The 20988-nt window shown below is 43.3% G+C and overlaps 1 protein-coding gene across 1 annotated transcript in view; it reads left to right on the top strand.

The window, feature by feature from the left end:
• Nucleotides 1-11690, top strand: part of LOC144783423 (peptidoglycan recognition protein 3-like) — a 173171-nt gene extending 161481 nt beyond the window's left edge. Inside the window, exon 10 of the mRNA XM_078662409.1 lies at nucleotides 11512-11690. Within this exon, the coding sequence (XP_078518535.1) occupies nucleotides 11512-11690 (179 nt within the window). The remainder of the gene's footprint in view (nucleotides 1-11511) is intronic.
• The last annotated feature ends 9298 nt before the right edge of the window (nucleotides 11691-20988 follow it).

The raw sequence follows: 20988 nt of genomic DNA, 5'->3' as shown, positions 1-20988 counted from the left end.
TTTTGATTTCACCGAGAACTTCAGTAAAAGAATGTGCTAACGAGCAAGTCGTATGACATCCTTATTGACGTATCTATGTCCATCCTTACGTCAATCTCGGCACCTTAAAGGTATAAATATTACCGATCTTGCCCTATGCAAACACACGCGTGGTGACGAGACGGAGCAGCCATACTTGCCGAAGCCAAGAGCAGAGCAGACCCCGCTGGCAGCAGCCCCGCCTTCCTGACGCGCTGAGAGACGCGCTGCTTTCTCCTGCCGAGAATCCAGCACCGGCGTTTCTGGGTAGCCCTCGCAGGCAGCCTGGAATATCGAGACCAGAGAAAGAGATACCATTCCTCATTCATCCTAACTTCCAGGTACAGAACTGAATAACCCCTCACAGAGAATTCTTTAGTTATTCACTTGGCAAAAACAAACTTAACTTAAACTGTAACTTTCTATTCCCGCCCTCGTATTAGGCTTAGGTCAGGTACACGGGGTAGGCGTATCTAGAAACACCAGTTGAGCACGTTTAGTCAAATGTATATGTGTATGTAATATATTTTATTCATTTTAAAACATCTTATGGCTTAGAAACCATATCAATGTTTTTACAGTATTATTTTATACTATTGCTTTTAATGTATGCACTTTACTTAGCTATAAGTATTGCAATAATATCGATCCATTTCTCTTGTATGAGAAAAGAGACTGATCAATAAATAACACCTTTTTATTGAACACGCCCGTCTCTTCCTTTTCTCTACATTCTGATGAGACTAAGAATGCACGTACTGACTGAGTAAAATAAATTGCCTTTTGTTCACACGACTCTCGAGATTTACTCTTGATTAGGGGAGAGGAAAGTTGTCATGTTCTATGGTTGTCAGAAACTAAATCCCTTCTTGTCTAATCAGGGGAGTTAATTCTTTCCTGAACATTCGAGAAAGTTTCTAGTGAACTCTGAGCTAAGCTGGCAAACCCAAAACTTTAAGTCTAGTATCGACAGTAGTAGACCTAGTTAACGTCTGGCCTAGGCCTTTACTGCTGTAGGTATTATTCCAATGCGCAGAGCCTATTGGGATGATAGGAACTACACTACAAGATTGTAAATACTGAGACTGAAGAACTAACAACACAAAGTGTAGCAATACATGAGAGAGCACTCAGACAAACAAAACGAGACCTAGAAGCATCAGATGAGGGAGGACTACATTATCATGGAGTAAAGAATAGAACGCATTTAAATGTTTTCGCAAACTTGTTAATACACTATGTAGAGACTATGGAAATTGAAGATTGCTATGTCTGCATGAAGCTACCTACCTCTGTGGCTGAAGGCGTGACATACCATCACCTGCCCCTAACATATGGAATTTCCTGTAGCATTTTAGCTAGCTTATTTTACAAAAGAGGACCGTTACAGTACTATTACTCGAACAATGACGTGATCTTTTCTGAACTCCCTATACGTGGGAACTTGAATCCTGTACATACTAAAAGTGACGTTACTCGCTATATGGGCGAATACTTTCTGACTATAGGTAATATAGACATAGGTGACGCACACAGAGATAACTTGACCTGTTCTTTGCGTGAGCAGGAAAAGATGTTCCTGAACATGGCAGAGAAGAGAAGAATAAAAATAAAAAGAAAGGCAGATGACGAAACACAGAAAAGGCCAAAATGGGCTGAGAACATGGAAGGCACCTCAAATGGTGGAGCGGGTCCTGCTCTGTTGCTGGATTTTGAAAAGAAAGGAAAGCTATGTCTTCACCGCGAGAAGACTAGCTACTATAATAACATTTTCATTGGTTCCAGTGAATGTGAACATAATTACAAGGTAATTGGAGGTTGGGGTTTCAAAAATGGGTCAGAGCCTGTGTTTCCTGGAATTTATTATATATGTGGGGACAAGGCTTATTTCAAATTACCGGATCACTGGTATGGAAGCTGCTATTTTGGCATAGTCTTCCCGAAAATATACCATGTGAACAAAGTTGCTGGAAGCAGTGAAAATACTAATGGCTTAGTGCGTAGTAAAAGAGAAAGCATAGGTGAAATAATGGGTAGTATTTTCAGTGCACTGATACCTGGAGTGGGAGTGGTTCTGAACACTCACAGAATTTGCAAATTGTCCACTATAGTGGATGTGTTGTCTACTGACACAGCTCATGGATTTCTGCTGGTCAATACCGAAATGGTTGCGATCAGATCAATGGTTTTGCAGAACAGACTTGCTCTTGATACCCTATTAGCAAAAGAGGGCGGAGTCTGCCGGATGTTGAAGGCGCAACATTGTTGCACTTATATTCCGGACATAAGTGTGCAGCTCAAAAGATACGTGAAAAACATTACTAATTTGGAAAGGGAACTCAAACCACTCGAGGTTGACAGTGCCTGGAAGAGATTGGTAGATGGTCTCTCAAATGTAGGTCATTGGTTTGCTAGCTTAGGTAAAAGCTTATTGTTTAAGGTACTGATGCCAATTGGAATTATAGGTCTTATCCTATTTTTCATATTTGTCTGTTGCAAGTGTCGTAAACACACCGGAAAGCATCAAGTGAATGCCAGAGGAGTGAAACGAAGTGTGGATGAGCTTGAATTAGAGGAAATGAATAATCAGATATACAAAAGGGTGAAAAATTCTCACCCTACTAAAAATGAAAAAGAGAAGCTGGATCGTTTGTTGGAAGAGATAGAGCTGTATAAAGTGTGAAGAAGTTGGCATCTGGTTCCATTATTTTTGTGATGATAGTAAATATCATCAAAGAGGGGATTGATAGAGCAAGCTTCGCATCGCGACTTGCTCGAGTCAAGAACCTCGCCCGTGTGTAATAAATTAATAAATTGTACGTCTTACTAATCTTTTATTTTCATATTCGAACAAGGTAGAGGAAGCTTGCATACGTGTATTTCTAATACAACTAATAAATGTCTTTAAAATGGCCGCTGCTTAGTAAATGGCTTCTGCGCATGCGTCAGTCACACTCACGTGTCCTGACGTAGTTATAAATTTTGGAGGGAAAGGGTGCGCATGCGTAATACACAGCTTTTGCAATAACGTGGTACTGCTCGTGCAGTTGCTCTTGTGAGTGTGTATATGTTGCTAACATTTAAACTGCATAGTATATTTTTATAATGATAAGTTTGAAGTACAAGACCAATGATGTGTTTACATACATTTATTTCTATGTATTAATTTGTTCTCGCTTACTTTTCATATACCGCGGGAAATGGGGGTCTGACTGAGCCGGGAACCATCTTGAAGGTCCCTTCTGCGCAGGTCATGAAGTCTGGGGAAGTTCAGCCTCGAACAGTGGAACTCAGCCAGCTGGCAGAGATGGGCAAGATGCTCCTGAGAAAATGACCTGCGACCCAGCAGGACGGAGTCATGTGTGCCCATATTGAAACAATTGTATTCTCTTCATTGTATTCCACTGGACTTTCTCATGAGAACCCCAATCTCGCTAGGCGGTACCCAGAAATGCAAAGTAGGCCTCCAAATAGTCTACTCTGATTGGTGTGTTACCCAAAGCCTACCTTAGGACCAATCCAAATTGAGGGATTCTGACACTTTGCAACATTGGGGGGGTGGTACACCGTCCCAGAACAGTATAACTACCCTGGGTTTACCTAGGGAAATTGTCCGACTTGTCTGGTTTAGCTGACCTGTCACTGACCCAACGCACTCAATAGGTGACTGAAGATACAGAGTACTGCGGAGCACTCTGTCCGAAATTGACCATAGACTAAGGTTTTACTAAACCTTAAAGTGCTGGCGGAGCACTTTGCTGGGAGTTCGCTGACCCAATCGGGGTCTTGATCGATAGCTGCAGAGAGGGTGGAGCGCAGGCGTTGCTTCCGAACTGCGGGTGCTGGTCCTGTCCTGAGGGTCCTGTCCGAGAGGTCCTGTCCTGATTCCTAATCTGTGGGTTTCCTGTCCTGTCCTGGGTGTCCATTCTGCACCTGCTGTCCATTGAGGGGTATCCTTCCTTGAGGGTTTCCTGTCCTTAACTGACCCGTGGCCAGCGCGGCTAGGGCGAAAGCTGCTGGCCTAACCTCGCCCGCGGCTAGGGCGAAAGCTGCTGGCCTAACCTCGCCTTAAATGAACTTGTTTTTAAAAAAAAATATATGTTTTCTATTTTGACATGAAATGTAAATATTTTATATATGTAGATAGTCTTTCTTAATGTGCAGCTTGTTTGCTGCTTTTTATGGATGTATTTTATGTGTGATGTTTTTGTGTTCGATTCTTTGCATGACTTGTAAAAGTCGAATAAAGATATTCTGACTGACTGACTGACCCGTGGCCAGGGTTTGGTTTTCACACCAGTCTAGGTAAATATCACTCTGAATCTTGCACCTTCCTGAATTTCTGTCTTTTGCTTTAATAAAGACATACCTTTGCATATGTTAATTTTCCATGCTTTTCCGCAACCATTGAATTATAAAGTCATTTGCATTGGTTTCATAACGTGTTTCTATGTCACCCTACCTGTTAGTAATTATATTTTGCATTGCAGTTTGTCATTTCCTGATATGGTCTAGGACCTCCTTACTTAATTTGTCTAAAGAACTTTTGCCTTAAAGCATAGCGTGTCTCTCTTCATAGACTCTCCTATAGATGTAAATGTCCCGAACTCCTGTCTTATTCCCTTGAAATAAATCTAGAATACCAGTCCTAATCAAAGTCTATCCCATCTTTAGAAATTCATCTTAAACGTTCTAATTCCTGATCCTTTATTTTAAGTGTGTCCGGATTCCATTAGTCTATAAATGGTTGCTCTGACTTATTTTCTATTCAGCTATGTACTTTCTGTTATTCTGATTATCGATTGCTTAATTACTGTGAATTTGATTATTTCTGAAATTTACTAAATTAGATAAAGACTTTAAAACTTCCAGTTGTCCGTGGTCATTTTACAAAAGGTATTGAATGTTAGTTGTTGGGTTTGTATTTTGCTGCCTTTCCTTTTACAGCTAGCTCCCTGATCCATTGTGGTCATAGGTACCCGTGTCGGTGGATGGTAAGTCGGGTACACTGAAGAATAACGAAAGGGACTCACTAATATCTGATAGCAGAGTGTGAGGTCATCTGATCAATGTATATGGTGATTTGAAATATATGGGCCCGAAGCCAGAAGTGGCGAAATTATTGGTCGGGTGACCCGCGCGTTCTATCACAATCATAATTCAAAACGGACCCGAGGAGTTCACGTCGGACTTACTGTATTATAGAAAGTTAATAATCTCGGTAGAGGTGAAATTAAACAGTAACTACGGGACAATTGATGTCTATTTATGCGGGATCTAGTTAGAGGGTCGCCACATACTGGGGCTAATTGTAAATGATTACTGTTACAAGCAATATGTAACACAAAGATTTTTTCTAAAAAATTGTAGATTGGTGATTGTGGCAGAAATATTATAGTACCATGATATAACTGAATCAGGTGATGGCATTTTCCCAAGGGATGTCAGAATTCAGTCCCTTTTTGAAGGTTCCAAGCGAAAAAATCCAAAAAACTTCACGTTTCTTACGGGCTCTACCACCGCCTTTGTTTTCTGGAAGTCTGATTTTCTCAATAATGCACCATTTAAAATCATCTGGGGTGTGATTTTGTTCTTGAAAGTGTTTAACTAGTGGTGCTGTGGTTTTGTTAGTGCGGATAGCCGAACGATGTTCGGTAAGTCTCACGTGAATTTGTCTCGATGTTTCGCCAACGTATCCAAGCTGGCAAGGGCATAAGATAAAATAAATGCAGTTGGCAGTCTTGCAATTCCACATATCGCTAGCATCCACACGACATCCATTATGCTCAAATGACTCACCTTGCAGAATACTGGAGCAAGATTTACAGGAAGAGCATTTAACCGTGCCTTTCACTGGAAGGTTATTTCTGATGGACCTTTGAACAAATTCAGAAGTAGAACAATTGGTAGTAAAACGTGAATGTACAATCAGATCTTTGAGATTTTTGTTGCGTTTATAAGCAAACAATGGTTTTTCAAGTTTAGCCTGTGATGTGGTATTCGAATTCAAAATGTGCCAGTTTGTATTCACAATATGCTTAACTGTGTTGTCTAGAGTGGAATGTTTGGTCACACAGACTAATTGATTCTTTGGTTTGGTGACCTTTTTTCTGAGCAGTGAATCACGATCATAGAATCTTTCTCGCTTGAACGAGTCTCTAACTAATCTGTGAGGATAGCCTCTATTTAAGAACTTTTGGCGCATAATATTCGCTTGAATGTCATAATCGGCAAGATTAGTACAGTTCCTCCTGACACGGAGGAACTGTGAAAACGGAATGCTGTCACGTTGGCTGCGTGGATGAAAACTCTTGAAATGAAGAAGGGTGTTTCTAGCAGTAGGTTTGGTGAATAAATCAACTATCAATTTGTTGTTTTGGTGTTTAATAATTAAGTCTAAGAATTCAACTTGATGTCTGTCGAAGTGGGCTGTAAATCTGAGATTGACATCGGTTAGATTAATCCATTGTAAGAATTCACCCAATGTATCTTCCCCATTGGTCCAGATAAAAAAGATGTCCTCAATGTATCTGGACCAATGGGAAATGGATTCATGAAATGGGGCTATCTCGTTATGGATAAATTTGGATTCAAATTCTGCCATATAAATATTGGCTATAGACGGTGCTACAGAAGCCCCCATGCTGACACCTCTAATTTGTTTATACAGGGTGGTGCCAAATTCAAAGATGTTTTCTGTGAGGACAATTTGTAGGAGGTCCAACACAAATAATTTGGGGCAATTGACATTAAACTGGTCTATAAACCAACTAGTTGCTGATAGAGCTTCTTTTTGTGGTATATTACTGTACAGTGCTTCGATATCCATTGTAACTAGAATATCTCTGTGGGGATTAAAAGTTAAATTCTCAACTTTAGATATCATGGCGCCTGTGTCTTTGATGTACGACACAATTTTTGGTATATATGGACAGAGAAAGAAGTCAACAAATTTGGAGAGAGGTTCAGTGTTTGTGCCTATGGTTGAAACAATGGGTCTGTAGGGTGGATCGGTTACATTTTTATGAATTTTCGGCATGCCATAAATGCAGGCAGTTTTACCCTGATGGAAATTCAAAAACTCATATTCTTTTTGACTAATGTCCCCATTGTAGAGAGCCCCTTTGGTAATATTCAAAATTCTCTTGGATATCTGTCCTAAGGGATTTGATCTGATCTTAATATATGTTGTTGTGTCTTCTAACATGGTGTTCATTTTAGATTCATAGGTGGTGGAATCAAGCAAGACAATCCCACCTCCTTTGTCGCAGCTTTTAATTACCAAGCTATTGTTATTTCTAAGGCTTTTTAGTGATGTTGATTCTTCTTTGCTCAGATTAAAGATGGGTTTAGGTATGAAGCGAAGGGCCCTCTCTAATTGTTGCAATACAACAAGTTCAAAAGTTGCTACCTCTGGGCCAAGTTGATCTAGCGATGGATAAAAGGTGGACGGTAGTGATAATTGTCTCGAGTCATTCTGACCTGTTAGGACCTCCAAGGGATCGGGACTTGTTGCAAAAAACTTTTTAAGTCTAATCCTTCTAAAGAAGGAAATGATGTCTGTTTGTAATTCAAAAATGTTTGCATACGCATGTGGAACAAAAGATAGGCCCTTCGAAAGTAATGATTTTAGTTGGGGATTGAGTTCGTTGGATGAAAGGTTGAAAATGGGGATCACATCCCCTGTCCCCAGTATTGGCGATTGCGTGTCTCGCGAATGAACTGGGGTATTTGTTGATGTTGTTGGTGTGGGGATTGATGTTGATGATGTGATTGTTGAAAGTGTCCCCTGTTCTGACCTTGAAAATGTACTCTCTGGCGTCCCCGACGGAGGCCCCTGTTGCCTAAAAAAGGTTTAGGTTGAGGTCCGTTGTACTGATTATAATTTCCCTCTGGTTCATAATAGGCATTGCTGCTTTCATTCTCAGAATCTGAAGTATCGGTAAAATTATTTACTCTTTTGGGTGTAGATTTGGACTCATCAACATAACGGTTTTGTTTGTAGAAATCTGTTTTGAGATAGGGATATGTTCCTTCTAGTGTGTAGTAACGCTTATCTTTGATAAGTTTGTCATTTTTGCGCTTATCTAGGTATGTGCTGAAAGATTCTAGCTCTTTATTGGCCTCTTCGATTTTCTTAAGGGCCTCCTCTATGTTGCCTATTGCTTTTAATTTGGCTTCTAGTTGGTCGATTTCGGTTTTAATAGCTACCGCAAGTTCTTTTGCGGTCTCAATAATTAAGATCATGAGATCTCGAGAACACCTGTTAGCAATGAGACTCCATTTCTCTAAGAAGGGTCTATGGTGCACAAAGAGACCAGGGATGTTACGCACTTTAAGGCCCATTGGAATAATACCATTTCTGAGGTAGGCCAACATGAACTCCCCATGCGCTTCCATGCGTTTTAACTTTTTTTTGAGTTCTATAAGTAAGTGACTGTCTCCATTGTTGGGGTTACTGGGAGTACCATTGCCACTGAAGGTAGCACTGGTTCCTACTAGTAGGGCGAAATCCTCGTCGGAAAAGCCAAAGGTTTGTAAGTGGGCCATACTGGTATCAAAGGAGTCAAACTGATATAGGGCTTGATGGTTAGCTAGAAAAGGCCTGAGGTGTGTGTACTCCCAATTAGTGATAAAAACTGTAATGATACACGAGAACAGCCCTACACAGACAAGCTGTGGGTAATAAATGTGAAAATAACAAGGACCCCCTGGGTAATGCTATGGCAGACTCCTAGGGCAGGGTAAACAAAGCGTATGCAAAATTTCTTAGGCAGTCAAAACTTTCAATTGAAATAAACAAGTGAGAAGACCCAAGGCAAGGACACTAGAATAGCTGTAATGGATTTGCTAAAAACAAAATTTTTAATATATAAAAACAATATAATTTAAAAGAACCATATGGTGGATCAATAGTAGTTCAACCTATATGATACAGTAATAAAAATTACATATACGCAATACATTTGAAGGCATAATACAGTTTAAAATTATAGAGACAACACTAATAGGGTCTCCGACAGATGCAAACAATACAGTACTCGACGCGCGTTTCGGCGAATTAACGCCTTCTTCAGGAGCCACAGAGCAATCTGAAATTATATAGAAAAACATAACATAAGATACAATTCTCGGCGTGGCAGCAGTTATAGTGTCTAAAATACCTAAATATACATACATTACATGTCAATGAGGGTTATTTATAAACCATTATTACAACAACTATTACATTGCCTTAAGTACTTGGGTCTACATGCTTTAACTTTGTCCATTTTGTGTCCGTTAATAGACATCTATAAGGATATAATGTGGGAGTACATGGAACCATTGGTCATTTCTCAGGCTGTTGATATCATAATAAATCACATTGTTGATAAAGAGTATAGACATTTGCCCGTTTTTGATTATTGATTTACTACCTACTTACATCATAAAGACCAGTGATTGGTTCGGAAAATGCTCTTAGTAAAAGAAGGTATTCCGTGTTGAATCTGGACGGGGAAAAAATATATATCGTCATTCCAATATTCCCCCCCAAAAAATTTTTTAAAGTAAAGGTGACTCAGATAAGCAACCAGAATACTGCTGATGCAAGCGATAAGTGATGCACATTGGTGGTAAAAACACAGTTGCCAGAAGATTATTGGGCCCTAAAACAGTTACTCAATTCTCCAAATGATTGAAGGAGAGTGGTCTGAGTGAGAAAAGAAAAACACTGGATAATAGTACCTGATAGAAGGAGGAAGATTGCAATCCTAGATTAGGTATGCTTTCTCTCAAATATTTTATATGGATTCAGAATTACAAATGGGTCTGAAAAAAGTTTAGAGAGAAAAAAATATATACCTTTTATTTTCCGTAGTTTTGTCATACCGATCTATATAGGTACATAGTGAGTGAGGCATAAGTTACCTATAGAATGATGTTTCTAACGTAGGTATTTCTTCTATTGTGGTATCGCAATCTCTATACGCGGAATATGGACGATAAGAACTCGAAAAACCTGAAAGCAATTATCATCAAAAATATGCTTAGATAGATCTTTTGGTGGAATATATAGTGTCAAAAAAACTGTATGTTTAACACGACGGGTTGATGCAACAATTATTAAGGTCTTAACTGAAACAAGCGAGGGTTTACCAGTAAAATATAAGCTACATAAACCTACGTAATTCTATTAGGCACCAAGCCACTAGTCTCTCCTTCGTCAGCTGAGTGAAAAGACAAGCTATATTGTGAAAGATAAACCAGCCATTACCTCTCGTTAAAATGACTGTGTTCAAAAAAACAGATGGTGTTTTCGATGTAAGGAGTGATCTTCTCAGGTTCCGTCTAGATTGACACGGTGACCTGCGGGGCATAATTAAAACTGCTGTTGAAGTAACCAAAAAGCCAAGATAACAGCTTACAAGGAAGTTTTTAATATAACTGATAGAGCCGATAGGGAACTAAACAGTATATGGGGTACGAAAGGAGTGTGAAAGTTCTCACCTGCTCAATAGATGAGAAAGCCGGATAAAGCTTCCGTGGTGCAAATGATGCGGCGTGCCAGGTGCCGGGTAAAAATCAGCTAACCGATGGATGACGGCTGGTTGAAATAACCTGCCTGGCGGGAAAGGCTGCCTAATGGGAGGGGCTGGCTTCACTATAGACAACAGACTCAGTGGTTCTAGAACCGTGGTGAATTATTGACCGAAAATGTCTAATAATTATTGTTTGCAGAAATCCAATCATAATTCAAAACGGACCCGAGGAGTTCACGTCGGACTTACTGTATTATAGAAAGTTAATAATCTCGGTAGAGGTGAAATTAAACAGTAACTACGGGACAATTGATGTCTATTTATGCGGGATCTAGTTAGAGGGTCGCCACATACTGGGGCTAATTGTAAATGATTACTGTTACAAGCAATATGTAACACAAAGATTTTTTCTAAAAAATTGTAGATTAGTGATTGTGGCAGAAATATTATATTACCATGATATAACTGAATCAGGTGATGGCATTTTCCCAAGGGATGTCAGAATTCAGTCCCTTTTTGAAGGTTCCAAGCGAAAAAATCCACAAAACTTCACGTTTCTTACGGGCTCTACCACCGCCTTTGTTTTCTGGAAGTCTGATTTTCTCAATAATGCACCATTTAAAATCATCTGGGGTGTGGGGTAAGAGAAAAATGCCTCTGGGGATTCTCTTTGTGTAGGACGGTGTCCCTTCCTGCACAAAACGTCCCCGCCTGCATCTTAGCAAATACGGCTCATTCCTCCTCGCTCCCTGCCGCGGTGCAGCAAGTTGTCTTGCTGATTGCATTGTGTTACGTTTTTACTACATCTAGGCCTTCCTCTTAACAGCGCTGCTCATCATAAGTATTGTATGTCCCCGTTAGTCTTCAATTGGAGAACATGATGACTACTTTCTCGTAATAATCAATAAAACATTTCTTAAAATACTGATTGCTGCTAGAGGTACAAATGTTCTTTGTGTTTGCTTCTTAGGAAGAACCCCAAGCCTGGCTGCCCAGGGAGCCGTGAAGAGCCTCATCGACTGCGGAGTCTCCAGGGGCCTAATCCGGTCCAACTACGTCCTGAAGGGGCATCGTAACGTGAACCCCACAACCTGCCCCGGCAACAGCTTCTACAACCTCATCAGGACCTGGCCGCAGTTTCAGGCCTAGGGTCCTGGTCCAGGGAGGACCATGACACTGGGCCATCAGTCCCAGGTTCAGACGGCACGGTCTCACAAGTCTGTGCGCCGGCTCCAAGGGGACACAGCGCAGACGCCATCATTAAAGAAGGGGACCAGTTCCTGCTTCAGCCATCAGTCTTGACAATCTCACCCTCTCAGCTCAGCACCCTCCTCTCGCACGACCATCCTTCAAAAACCCTCCTCCTCTCCAACATGTCCCATATTCATCTTCTGGCATACGTCACTGCTTGTGCAAAGTTTGTATGATGTGTGAAGTTCATTCTCACTTCTTTTGCTATGTCACTGAATTAATTAACGGCAAAGAGACGCTGGGCCGTTCCATTGATGTATCATGTTGTACGCGTTGCATTCACCTGCCTTCTCTCCTGGAAGAAGAACATTGATTTTTTTTAAAGAGAATATTTTAAATTTCTTGCCTCAGAACGTGTTCTTGTGACCAACACAGGCTGGTCCAACCAAAGGGAATACATGTGCTGCAAGGCCATCTTTGAAGGTTTCAGGCTCTTTACTTGGTGGCCATCTTTGAAGGTTTCAGGCTCTTTACTTGGTGGCCATCTTTGAAGGTTTCAGGCTCTTTACTTGGCGGCCATCTTTGAAGGTTTCAGGCTCTTTACTTGGCGGCCCTCTTTGAAGGTTTCAGGCTCTTTACTTGGCGGCCATCTTTGAAGGTTTCAGGCTCTTTACTTGGTGGCCATCTTTGAAGGTTTCAGGCTCTTTACTTGGCGGCCATCTTTGAAGGTTTCAGGCTCTTTACTTGGCGGCCATCTTTCAAGGTTTCAGGCTCTTTACCCTCATCACTGCGACGCAAATTCCGCTGCAGTGCTGAGCATTCCGTCGCGGGCGTGGTCATGACGGCTCCCGGCCGTCATCAGCACACGCCCACCGTGACTTATGACGGCCGGGAGCTGTCATGAGCATGGAAGAGGTTACTTGGTGGCCATCTTTGAAGGTTTCAGGCTCCTTACGTTCAGGCTCTTTACTTGGCGGCCATCTTTGAAGGTTTCAGGCTGTTTACTTGGCGGCCATCTTTGAAGGTTTCAGGCTTTTTACCCTCATCACTGCGGCACAAATTCCGCCGCAGTGCTGAACATTCCAATCGCGGGCGTGGTCTGATGGCTCCTGGCCGTAATCAGCACACGCCCACCGTGACTCATGACGGCCGGGGGCCATCATGAGCATGGAAGAGGTTACTTGTCGGCCATCTTTGAAGGTTTCAGGCTCCTTACGTTTCAGGCTCTTTACTTGGTGGCCATCTTTGAAGGTTTCAGGCTCTTTACTTGGCAGCCATCTTTGAAGGTTTCAGGCTCTTTACTTGGCGGCCATCTTTGAAGGTTTCAGGCTCTTTACTTGGCGGCCATCTTTGAAGGTTTCAGGCTCTTTACTTGGTGGCCATCTTTAAAGGTTTAAGGCTCTTTACTTGGCGGCCATCTTTGAAGGTTTCAGGCTCTTTACTTGAAACACGCTTGAAACACGACCACACTATCTCCCCGAGAAGCCTGTGACTACTCACCAACACTACTGCTAAAAATCAAGTGCTGCCAGAGTTATAGTTGGCCCAGTTTGCAGAGCTACAGTAGAAGAAACCTCAGAACATCAGAGGCAAACAACACCAGCCCCCACAGCTGAGGCCTAGTAGCTCCTGCTTGTCTCATCATCCTGAGGCCTTTCGGGTCAGGCGATTGGTGGCAAGAGGTGTGAGATCCTGCGAAGTCAGTTTTAACTTTCAACAAGAGAACATTGACTCCAGTGACATGTCAGATACAAGGTTGGATGGTGTAGACTTTGACACCCTGGTGTTAGATAAGTTGAGAGAACCGTGCTTAGGTAGATGACTCCTGAGGATGAAGATAGAGACCCGTTAGAGAAACTGAAGGGGGTGGAACAAACTGCTAGGTCCTCTCAATCAATCAATCAACCAATCAATCAGCATTTATATAGCGCACTACTCACCCAGAGGGTCTCAAGGCGCTCGGGGAGGGGGAGCCGCTACTGCTCGAACAGCCAGGTCTTGAGCTGCTTCCTGAAGGCGAGGTGGTCCTGGGTCAGGCGGAGGTGGGTCGGGAGGGAGTTCCATGTCTTGGCGGCGAGGTAGGAGAAGGACCGTCCCCCTGTGGTGGGTCTTCGGATGCGGGGGACGGCGGCGAGGGCGTGGCCGGTCGATCGAAGCTGGCGTTTGGGAGCGTAGAAGATGAGGCGTCTGTTGAGGTATCCTGGTCCTTGGTTGTGTAGGGCTTTGTGAGCGTGGGTGAGGAGACGGAAGGTGATTCTCTTGTTGACCGGGAGCCAGTGCAGGTCTCTCAGGTGTTCGGAGATGTGGCTGCGACGGGGGATGTCCAGGATGAGTCGTGCTGAGGCGTTCTGGATCCGTTGGAGTCTTTTCTGGAGTTTAGCGGGGGTTCCTGCGTAGAGGGAGTTGCCGTAGTCCAGACGGCTGGTGACGAGGGCCTGGGTGACCGTTTTCCTGGTCTCGGTGGGGATCCACCGGAAGATCTTACGTAGCATGCGCAGGATGTTGAAGCATGACGAGGAGACGGCGTTGACTTGTCTGGTCATGGAGAGGGAGGAGTCCAGGATGAAGCCTAGGTTGCGTGCGTGGTCTGTTGGTTTGGGTGTGCTGCCTAGGGCGGGGGGCCACCAGGAGTCGTCCCAGGCGGAGGGTGAGGATCCCAGGATGAGGACTTCCGTCTTGTCTGAGTTCAGTTTCAGGCGACTGTTCTTCATCCATTCGGCTACCTCTTTCATCCCTTCATGAAGGTTGGCTCTGGCGGTGGCGGGGTCGTTGGTGAGGGAGAGGATCAGCTGGGTGTCTTCGGCGTAGGAGATGATGTTGAGGTTGTGCTGGCTTGCGATGTCTGTGAGGGGGCTCATGTAGACGTTAAAGAGGGTTGGACTGAGCGAGGAGCCTTGAGGAACGCCGCAGATGACTTCGGTAGCTTCAGATCTGAACGGGGGGAGGCGAACTCTCTGTGTCCTTCCGGCGAGGAAGGAGATGATCCACTCCAGTGCATTCTCCTGGATTCCGACGTTGCTGAGTCGCTGCACTAGTGTACGGTGGCAGACAGTGTTGAAGGCCGCAGAGAGGTCTAGGAGGATGAGGGCTGCTGTTTCTCCGTTGTCAAGCAGTGCTCGGATGTCATCGGTGGCTGCGATCAGGGAGGTCTCGGTGCTCTGGTTGGCTCGGAAGCCAGACTGCGAGGGGTCGAGGGATCCGTTCGTCTCGAGAAGGCGGCCAGCTGCTTGTTGACGGTCTTCTCGATGACTTTTGCAGGGAACGGGAGCAGCGAGATGGGTCGGTAGTTCTTGAGGTCGGTGGGGTCGGCTGATGGCTTCTTTAGTAGAGCACTGATTTCGGCGTGCTTCCAGCTTTCCGGGAAGGTAGCGGTGTCGAAGGAGGTGTTGATGATGTCCCGCAGGTGGGGTGCGATGACAGCATCGGCCTTGTTGAAGACGTGTTGAGGGCAGGGGTCGGTCGGAGATCCGGAGTGGATGGAGTTCATCGTGCGGACGGTGTCTTCGGTGCTGATCGGGGTCCAGGCGCGGAGGGTGGTGGTGGGGGGCGGTGGTTCGGTCGTGGCGTGCATCGGTTGAGTGCTGAAGCTGTTGTGTATGTCCGCGATCTTGTTGTGGAAGTAGGATGCCAGGGTTAGAGTGCTGTGATGTCAAGCTCTCTTCGCCAATAAGCACAGATTTTCTCTTGACACACATGTTTCCACACATTTTCTTTCCAATATTTTCCCAAACCAGTCACATGTTCTGAATTCTAGGATACCACCAACCCCAGGAGTTATTCGCTTGGGAGGGTAAAGTCTAGCTGAGATCCTGAACTTGCAGTTGCCTTCCCAGAAGATATCAATTCACCAAAATGCCAACGGTAGCAGAAGTGACATCACATGTACTTTTACCCCAGTGACATTACAAACTGGAATCACCTTTGACTTGTTGTCACCCTCCCTTTAGCTGCCTGTGTCTCCGCTGTAGTTTTTTTATTATTACTCTCTCATCTGCCATTCTCACCTGTTGCTGTGTCTTTTTCACCTTCTCTATCTCAGCTGTCTTTCTCTCTGATCTTCTTTTGATATCTCACATATCTTCGCCTTTCTCTCTCACCTGTTCTGTCTCTTTTTCACCTTTCACGTGTTTCACACCTCTTTAATTCCCTTGTCTCTTTCTCATCTATCTCTGTCTCAATATCACTTCCATATCGATCATCTATCACCTTTCCTTCTCACCTTTCCTTCTCCCCGCCTCTACCTCAGCTGTTTTTTATGACCTGTCTCTGCATTCTTATCACAACTTTCTCTCTAAGCTGTATAACCAAACGTTCCCATTCAGCTCTGTCACTCTATCACCACTCTCTGAATTGTCTCCCTTCTTTCGCTGTCACATCCTCACCTGTCCACCTCCCCACCTTTCACGGCTGTCTTAACCTGGCTATTTGTTGACCTGTTCTCTCTCTTACATCTGTCTTCCCTTCTCTCTGAGCTGCCTCTCTCGTCATTGTCCGTAGCTGGTCTCTTAACAGAGTCTCCCCCATTCTCTGCCTCTCATTCCATCTGAAGAAACTGTTTTTCACTAGCATCTCACCTCTTCCACCTGGCTCCCAGTCTCGCTCAGGCGGAGGCCCAGTGCTTAATTTGTAAAAAAAAAACAATAATAAGTGCCAGAGCCCTTGTCAGGAGACCTTTGCAGCTTGCACCACACATTGCCCCTGCCAGAGCTGCCAGTGACACTACCAACACAAATACTAACCATCACACTCCTACAAGTGTGACAGTTCAGACCATTACAGACCCCCAAAGCTATAGAAGTGGCTTGGGTGGCAGGTATTAGTCAGTTCTAATGTATATTGAATGAATAAACTACTGTTGTTGGGTTATGGCTAAACTAGACGAACAGCGCCACCATGTGGCCAAATGTCATAAGTGCCAGTGTTGACAAGACAAATTAAGCACTGCTCTCAGCTGTCTCTACCTGTCTCTCTGAGTGCCATCTTTCTAACAAGTCTCACCTACCTCTCCCTGACTCTCAGTTGTCTATCACCAGCTGACTCTTTATCACTTTTCTCACAATAGTCTTATCGCTATCCCATCTAACATCATAAGATGGGCTTATAATCTTATACATGCAGAACAAGGAACTTTAAGATTTTTATTAAAAATGGAGACTTTCGAGATCGAATCATCGCATTATACTTTTCGTCAAATTGAATTACAGCTATTAAATTATGAAACTACATTATTGAAATCCTGGACTCCTGCACATTTAAGGCTCTTTTTAAAACACTTCACGCCGAGGATAAGTTTCGACCTCGACACCAAATCAAACATTGTTCTCAATTGCATCATTATGAACATTATGCAGAGTTAATAGAATACAAAAATCTGCAACAGTATATTTGCTTCACCTTAGGGCACGAAGTCCGGCGATGCATTATTTTATTACGGGTTGGGATTCTTCGCCTAAAAACATTTACTTCCAGGTGGAACCACATTGAAAAGGCCACTAGTATTTGTGATCTTTGTAACAGAGGAGTGCAAGATCTACAGTATGTTCTGTTTCTATGTCCAATCTGACATTAGTCGAGGCCAGACACTGGTACTTAAAACCAAGTCGAACCAGATGCAATATTACTTCGGTTCAAGGGAAACACCATTTACAATGCGGGGATTACATCGTGATGCCATTACATCGCGGTTTTTACAACGCAAGTCATTACAACGACTTGCGCTGGATGGCGCTCTAGGACAAGGACTAGTATAATTTACTATCCAACACCTACCCTACTGTACGTAGACTGGAGTTGGAATAGTAAATTATACTACTCCTAAGTCCAGCGCCATCCAACGCAAGTTGTTGTAACGACTTGCATTGTAAAAACCGCAGTGTAATGTACCGCGATGTAAATGTATGCGTTGTACCGTCATGCGTCCGGGTTCAAGACCTTATTTTGCTTCTTAAATCGCCGCCTGATGAATTTGTGTGTCATAATTTGTTTACATTTCTAAAACTTTTTAAAAATTGTACTGAATGATTATCGTATTAATGTTTTATAACAAATGTATTTTTAAAATGTGTTGTGCTCAGTGGTGAACGAAATCAAATTAAAAACATCAACTTAAACTATCTCATCTATGTCTGTCTGTATCACGTCTCCCATACTGGAATCCCTTTTCATTGGTCTTCTGCTCTGTCTGCCTCTTGGATGTCTCTTTGTCACCTGGCTGTGTCTGTATTGTATTGCATTAGCTCTTACTACCCCTGACGAGGCGTCAAAGTGCTTTTTCTGCGAGTAGCACACTACTCCGGGACCCATAGAGGATTAGTGTTGAATTAGTAGAGTGAAACATGCAAGTACATTTTAAGTGGTGGATAGGTTAGTCAGTTATTTGGATTTGGAATGATAGCAGAAGGATAGAGGAGGACAAAGGTTTGTATTTATATAGCGCTTGTTGACGCACGCTATTCAGGAAGCCTATAAAGGATTAGTGGTGAATTAATATGGTGAAATATGAAAGTAATCTCAGTGGTGGATATTAGTCAGCTATTTGGAGTGAGAAGGATAGCAGGATAAAAGGGGAAGAAAGGTTTGCATTCATATAGCACTAGTTACCCCCTGATGGGGTGTAGAAGCACGCCACTCCAGAACCCATAAAGGATTAGTGGTGAATTAGTATAGTTGAATATGGAATTTGAGAAGTGAACATGTTAGTCTGTTAATTTTGATTGAAAAGGATAGTGGAGGGATAAAAGAGTGAAGGATTTTTTTTTGTTTTGTTTTTAGGTCTTAGCAGTAGGAGGAGGCTTTTGGATAAGTAAAAAGGAGTTTTGGAGGGGAGGGGTCAGAGAGAATTGTTTAGAAAGGTTTGTTTTGGGGGATAGGTATAGTAGAAAGAGGTGTCAGATGATACAAGGAGGGGTAGAGCAGGAGAGAGTCAAAAAAGGGTTATTTTGGGGATCATAGTAGTGGTATGGGGTTTGGGATAAATGAGAGTGAATGTAGAGGATATATTGATAGATGTATAGGCTGAGAAATATTGTAGTGCATTGGAAATGCTAAATTAGAAGAAAGTGATAAATATATAGATCCATTATTATTATTTATAATTTCTGAAAACCTCTGGGGGTAATTTAAAACATGTTTCTGACAGTCCTATATTGTCTGCTATGTTGTATGAGAATCTATTGCGCCGGCCTCAGCCTGTGAGGATAATGCAAAATGGTGTTTGACAGCCTGTCTTCTGCTAGTCAGCTGAGAGTGTGTGACTCTTAGGCAGCTCAGATGCCTCCGTGTGTAACATGTTCATGTTGGGCCTTCGCATATCCTTCCGGTTGGGCCGGATCCCACGTGGACAGAGAGACCATTTCTGGTGCTTTGCAGCAGTTTTAACATTTTCTTGGAGTTTCTTGTTTCTCAAATGGGTGTAAATTCTGATAATTATATGTTTCCCTCATCTACATTGCTTGATTTTTGCTCGCAAGATAGTGTCACTCATAGTAGTTTAAATGTCACTCATAATTGCACTGAAATTATTTAAATGTCACACATAGCTATCTGAAACTTTGGCAGCTATGCTTCTCCTGTTCAGAATCTTCTAGGAGACACACAGGCTCAATCCACACTTTGGACTTCAGCAGGTAAAGGCCTCACTAACTTGAAATCTAACAATACTGTTTGAATAAAACTTTACACCCTCCCCTGGCCAAAAACGAAGTGCACAGTCCCTAGTAAACACAGTTTAAACAGCTCACAGAAGCACCCTCGGATGTAGAATATCCCTGTTGCTGGGGGGGGGGGGCAGGGGGGCTGGTTTCACTGGCTTGTGAACACAAAATGGTGGCTGGGGTGCACTGTTTTAACATACAGGTCTTAGCACAGAGCAGAGTTGAAATTTGGAGGGTTAGCTATGTCAGCTATTGCACTCTCTTTCACAACTGTCTATAAGCCTCTCTCACGTTCAGATCTCTATCTGATACCCACGGGTCATGTTCGCACTTTATAAAACATTCTAAATAAACAAATCTAAGGTCTATTAAATATCTCCCCCACCCCACCCCATCTTTGTATACCGATACAAGGACTGTGGTGTCCTGTTCCTGTTCTTCCTTCTGTTGTTTTCCCCTTGTTTCCACTTATGGTCTTTCCCCTCTACCCACCCCATCCCTCTTCCTCTCCTGTATTTCGTTTCCTTCACAAGCCCAGTGCAGCAAGACCCCCATTTATTTTATTTAATGCAGTTTTATATAGCGCAAACTTTACCCAAAGATGTCAAAGCGCTTTACAAAAGAATCAGGTGAATTACAAAAGGTACATAAGAGAGACTAAACACGCTAACAAGTTACATATATACAGTTTCAGCCAGTACAGAAGATAGGCTGATCACGCTAACAAGTGACATATGTTCAGTTTCAACGCTTTCAGGTTACATATATTGTAAAAAAATAATATAAAAGGTGTCAGTATTAGGTTGAAACAGGAGTAAAATACATATTTACAAAGTTGACCTCATCTGAGTGCCATATGGTCATCATGGTCAAGAAATGGGTGAGTTATTCCAGGAAGTGTCTTTGGAGGAGGAGGGTTTTAAGATCTGTTTTGAAGGTACAGCTGTTCAAAGCTCAATGGGAGTTACACTAGAGTTCACTTTATGTTTCTGCACCTCTGAGTACAGGGGTTCAAAGACAGAGTCAGCAGTCCTGTCAAGTATCACGCATCAGGCGTGATACTAACGCATTTCAGTGGGGTGATCCGCATCACCGCACTGAAATGCGAAGTCACGCATTATGCATAGCGCCTCAGCTGTCAAGATAGTTTATAGCGCTGCCTAAATAAAAATGCTGAGCAGCATTGCAAACGTGCGCACCCTGCTGGCAGGCTTGGGGCTCCTTCTGCTGAGAGGCTTCAGAGCTTAATGTTACAATGTAGCATGAACCGCATGGGACGACTTGACCTCACGTCCTGCGGCAGGAATACATTTGTGGGAGTCAGGAGCTGCAGCCAATCATCATGGCGGGCCTGGCAGCGCTGCCTGCTCACACCGCCGGCCGCAGCCTCCTTCCTCACCATGTGGCTCACCTGTATCAGTGCGAGGAGCAGGGCAGCTGTGCTGTAAATTCGACCCCCGGCCGCCGCCGCGAATTAAACTGTTGAGAGAGAAACTCACTGGCTGGAAAGGAAGCGCGGGACTCTGTTCTCCAGGACCCGCTGAACACTCTTTGCACTGACCTGATCTCCGTAAAGGCTTGCAGGTAACTCTTCGGTCTTGTGC

Source organism: Lissotriton helveticus, chromosome 9, assembly GCF_964261635.1.
Source record: "Lissotriton helveticus chromosome 9, aLisHel1.1, whole genome shotgun sequence".
Lineage (NCBI taxonomy): Eukaryota > Metazoa > Chordata > Amphibia > Caudata > Salamandridae > Lissotriton > Lissotriton helveticus.
This window is presented reverse-complemented; position numbering and strand designations above follow the sequence as displayed.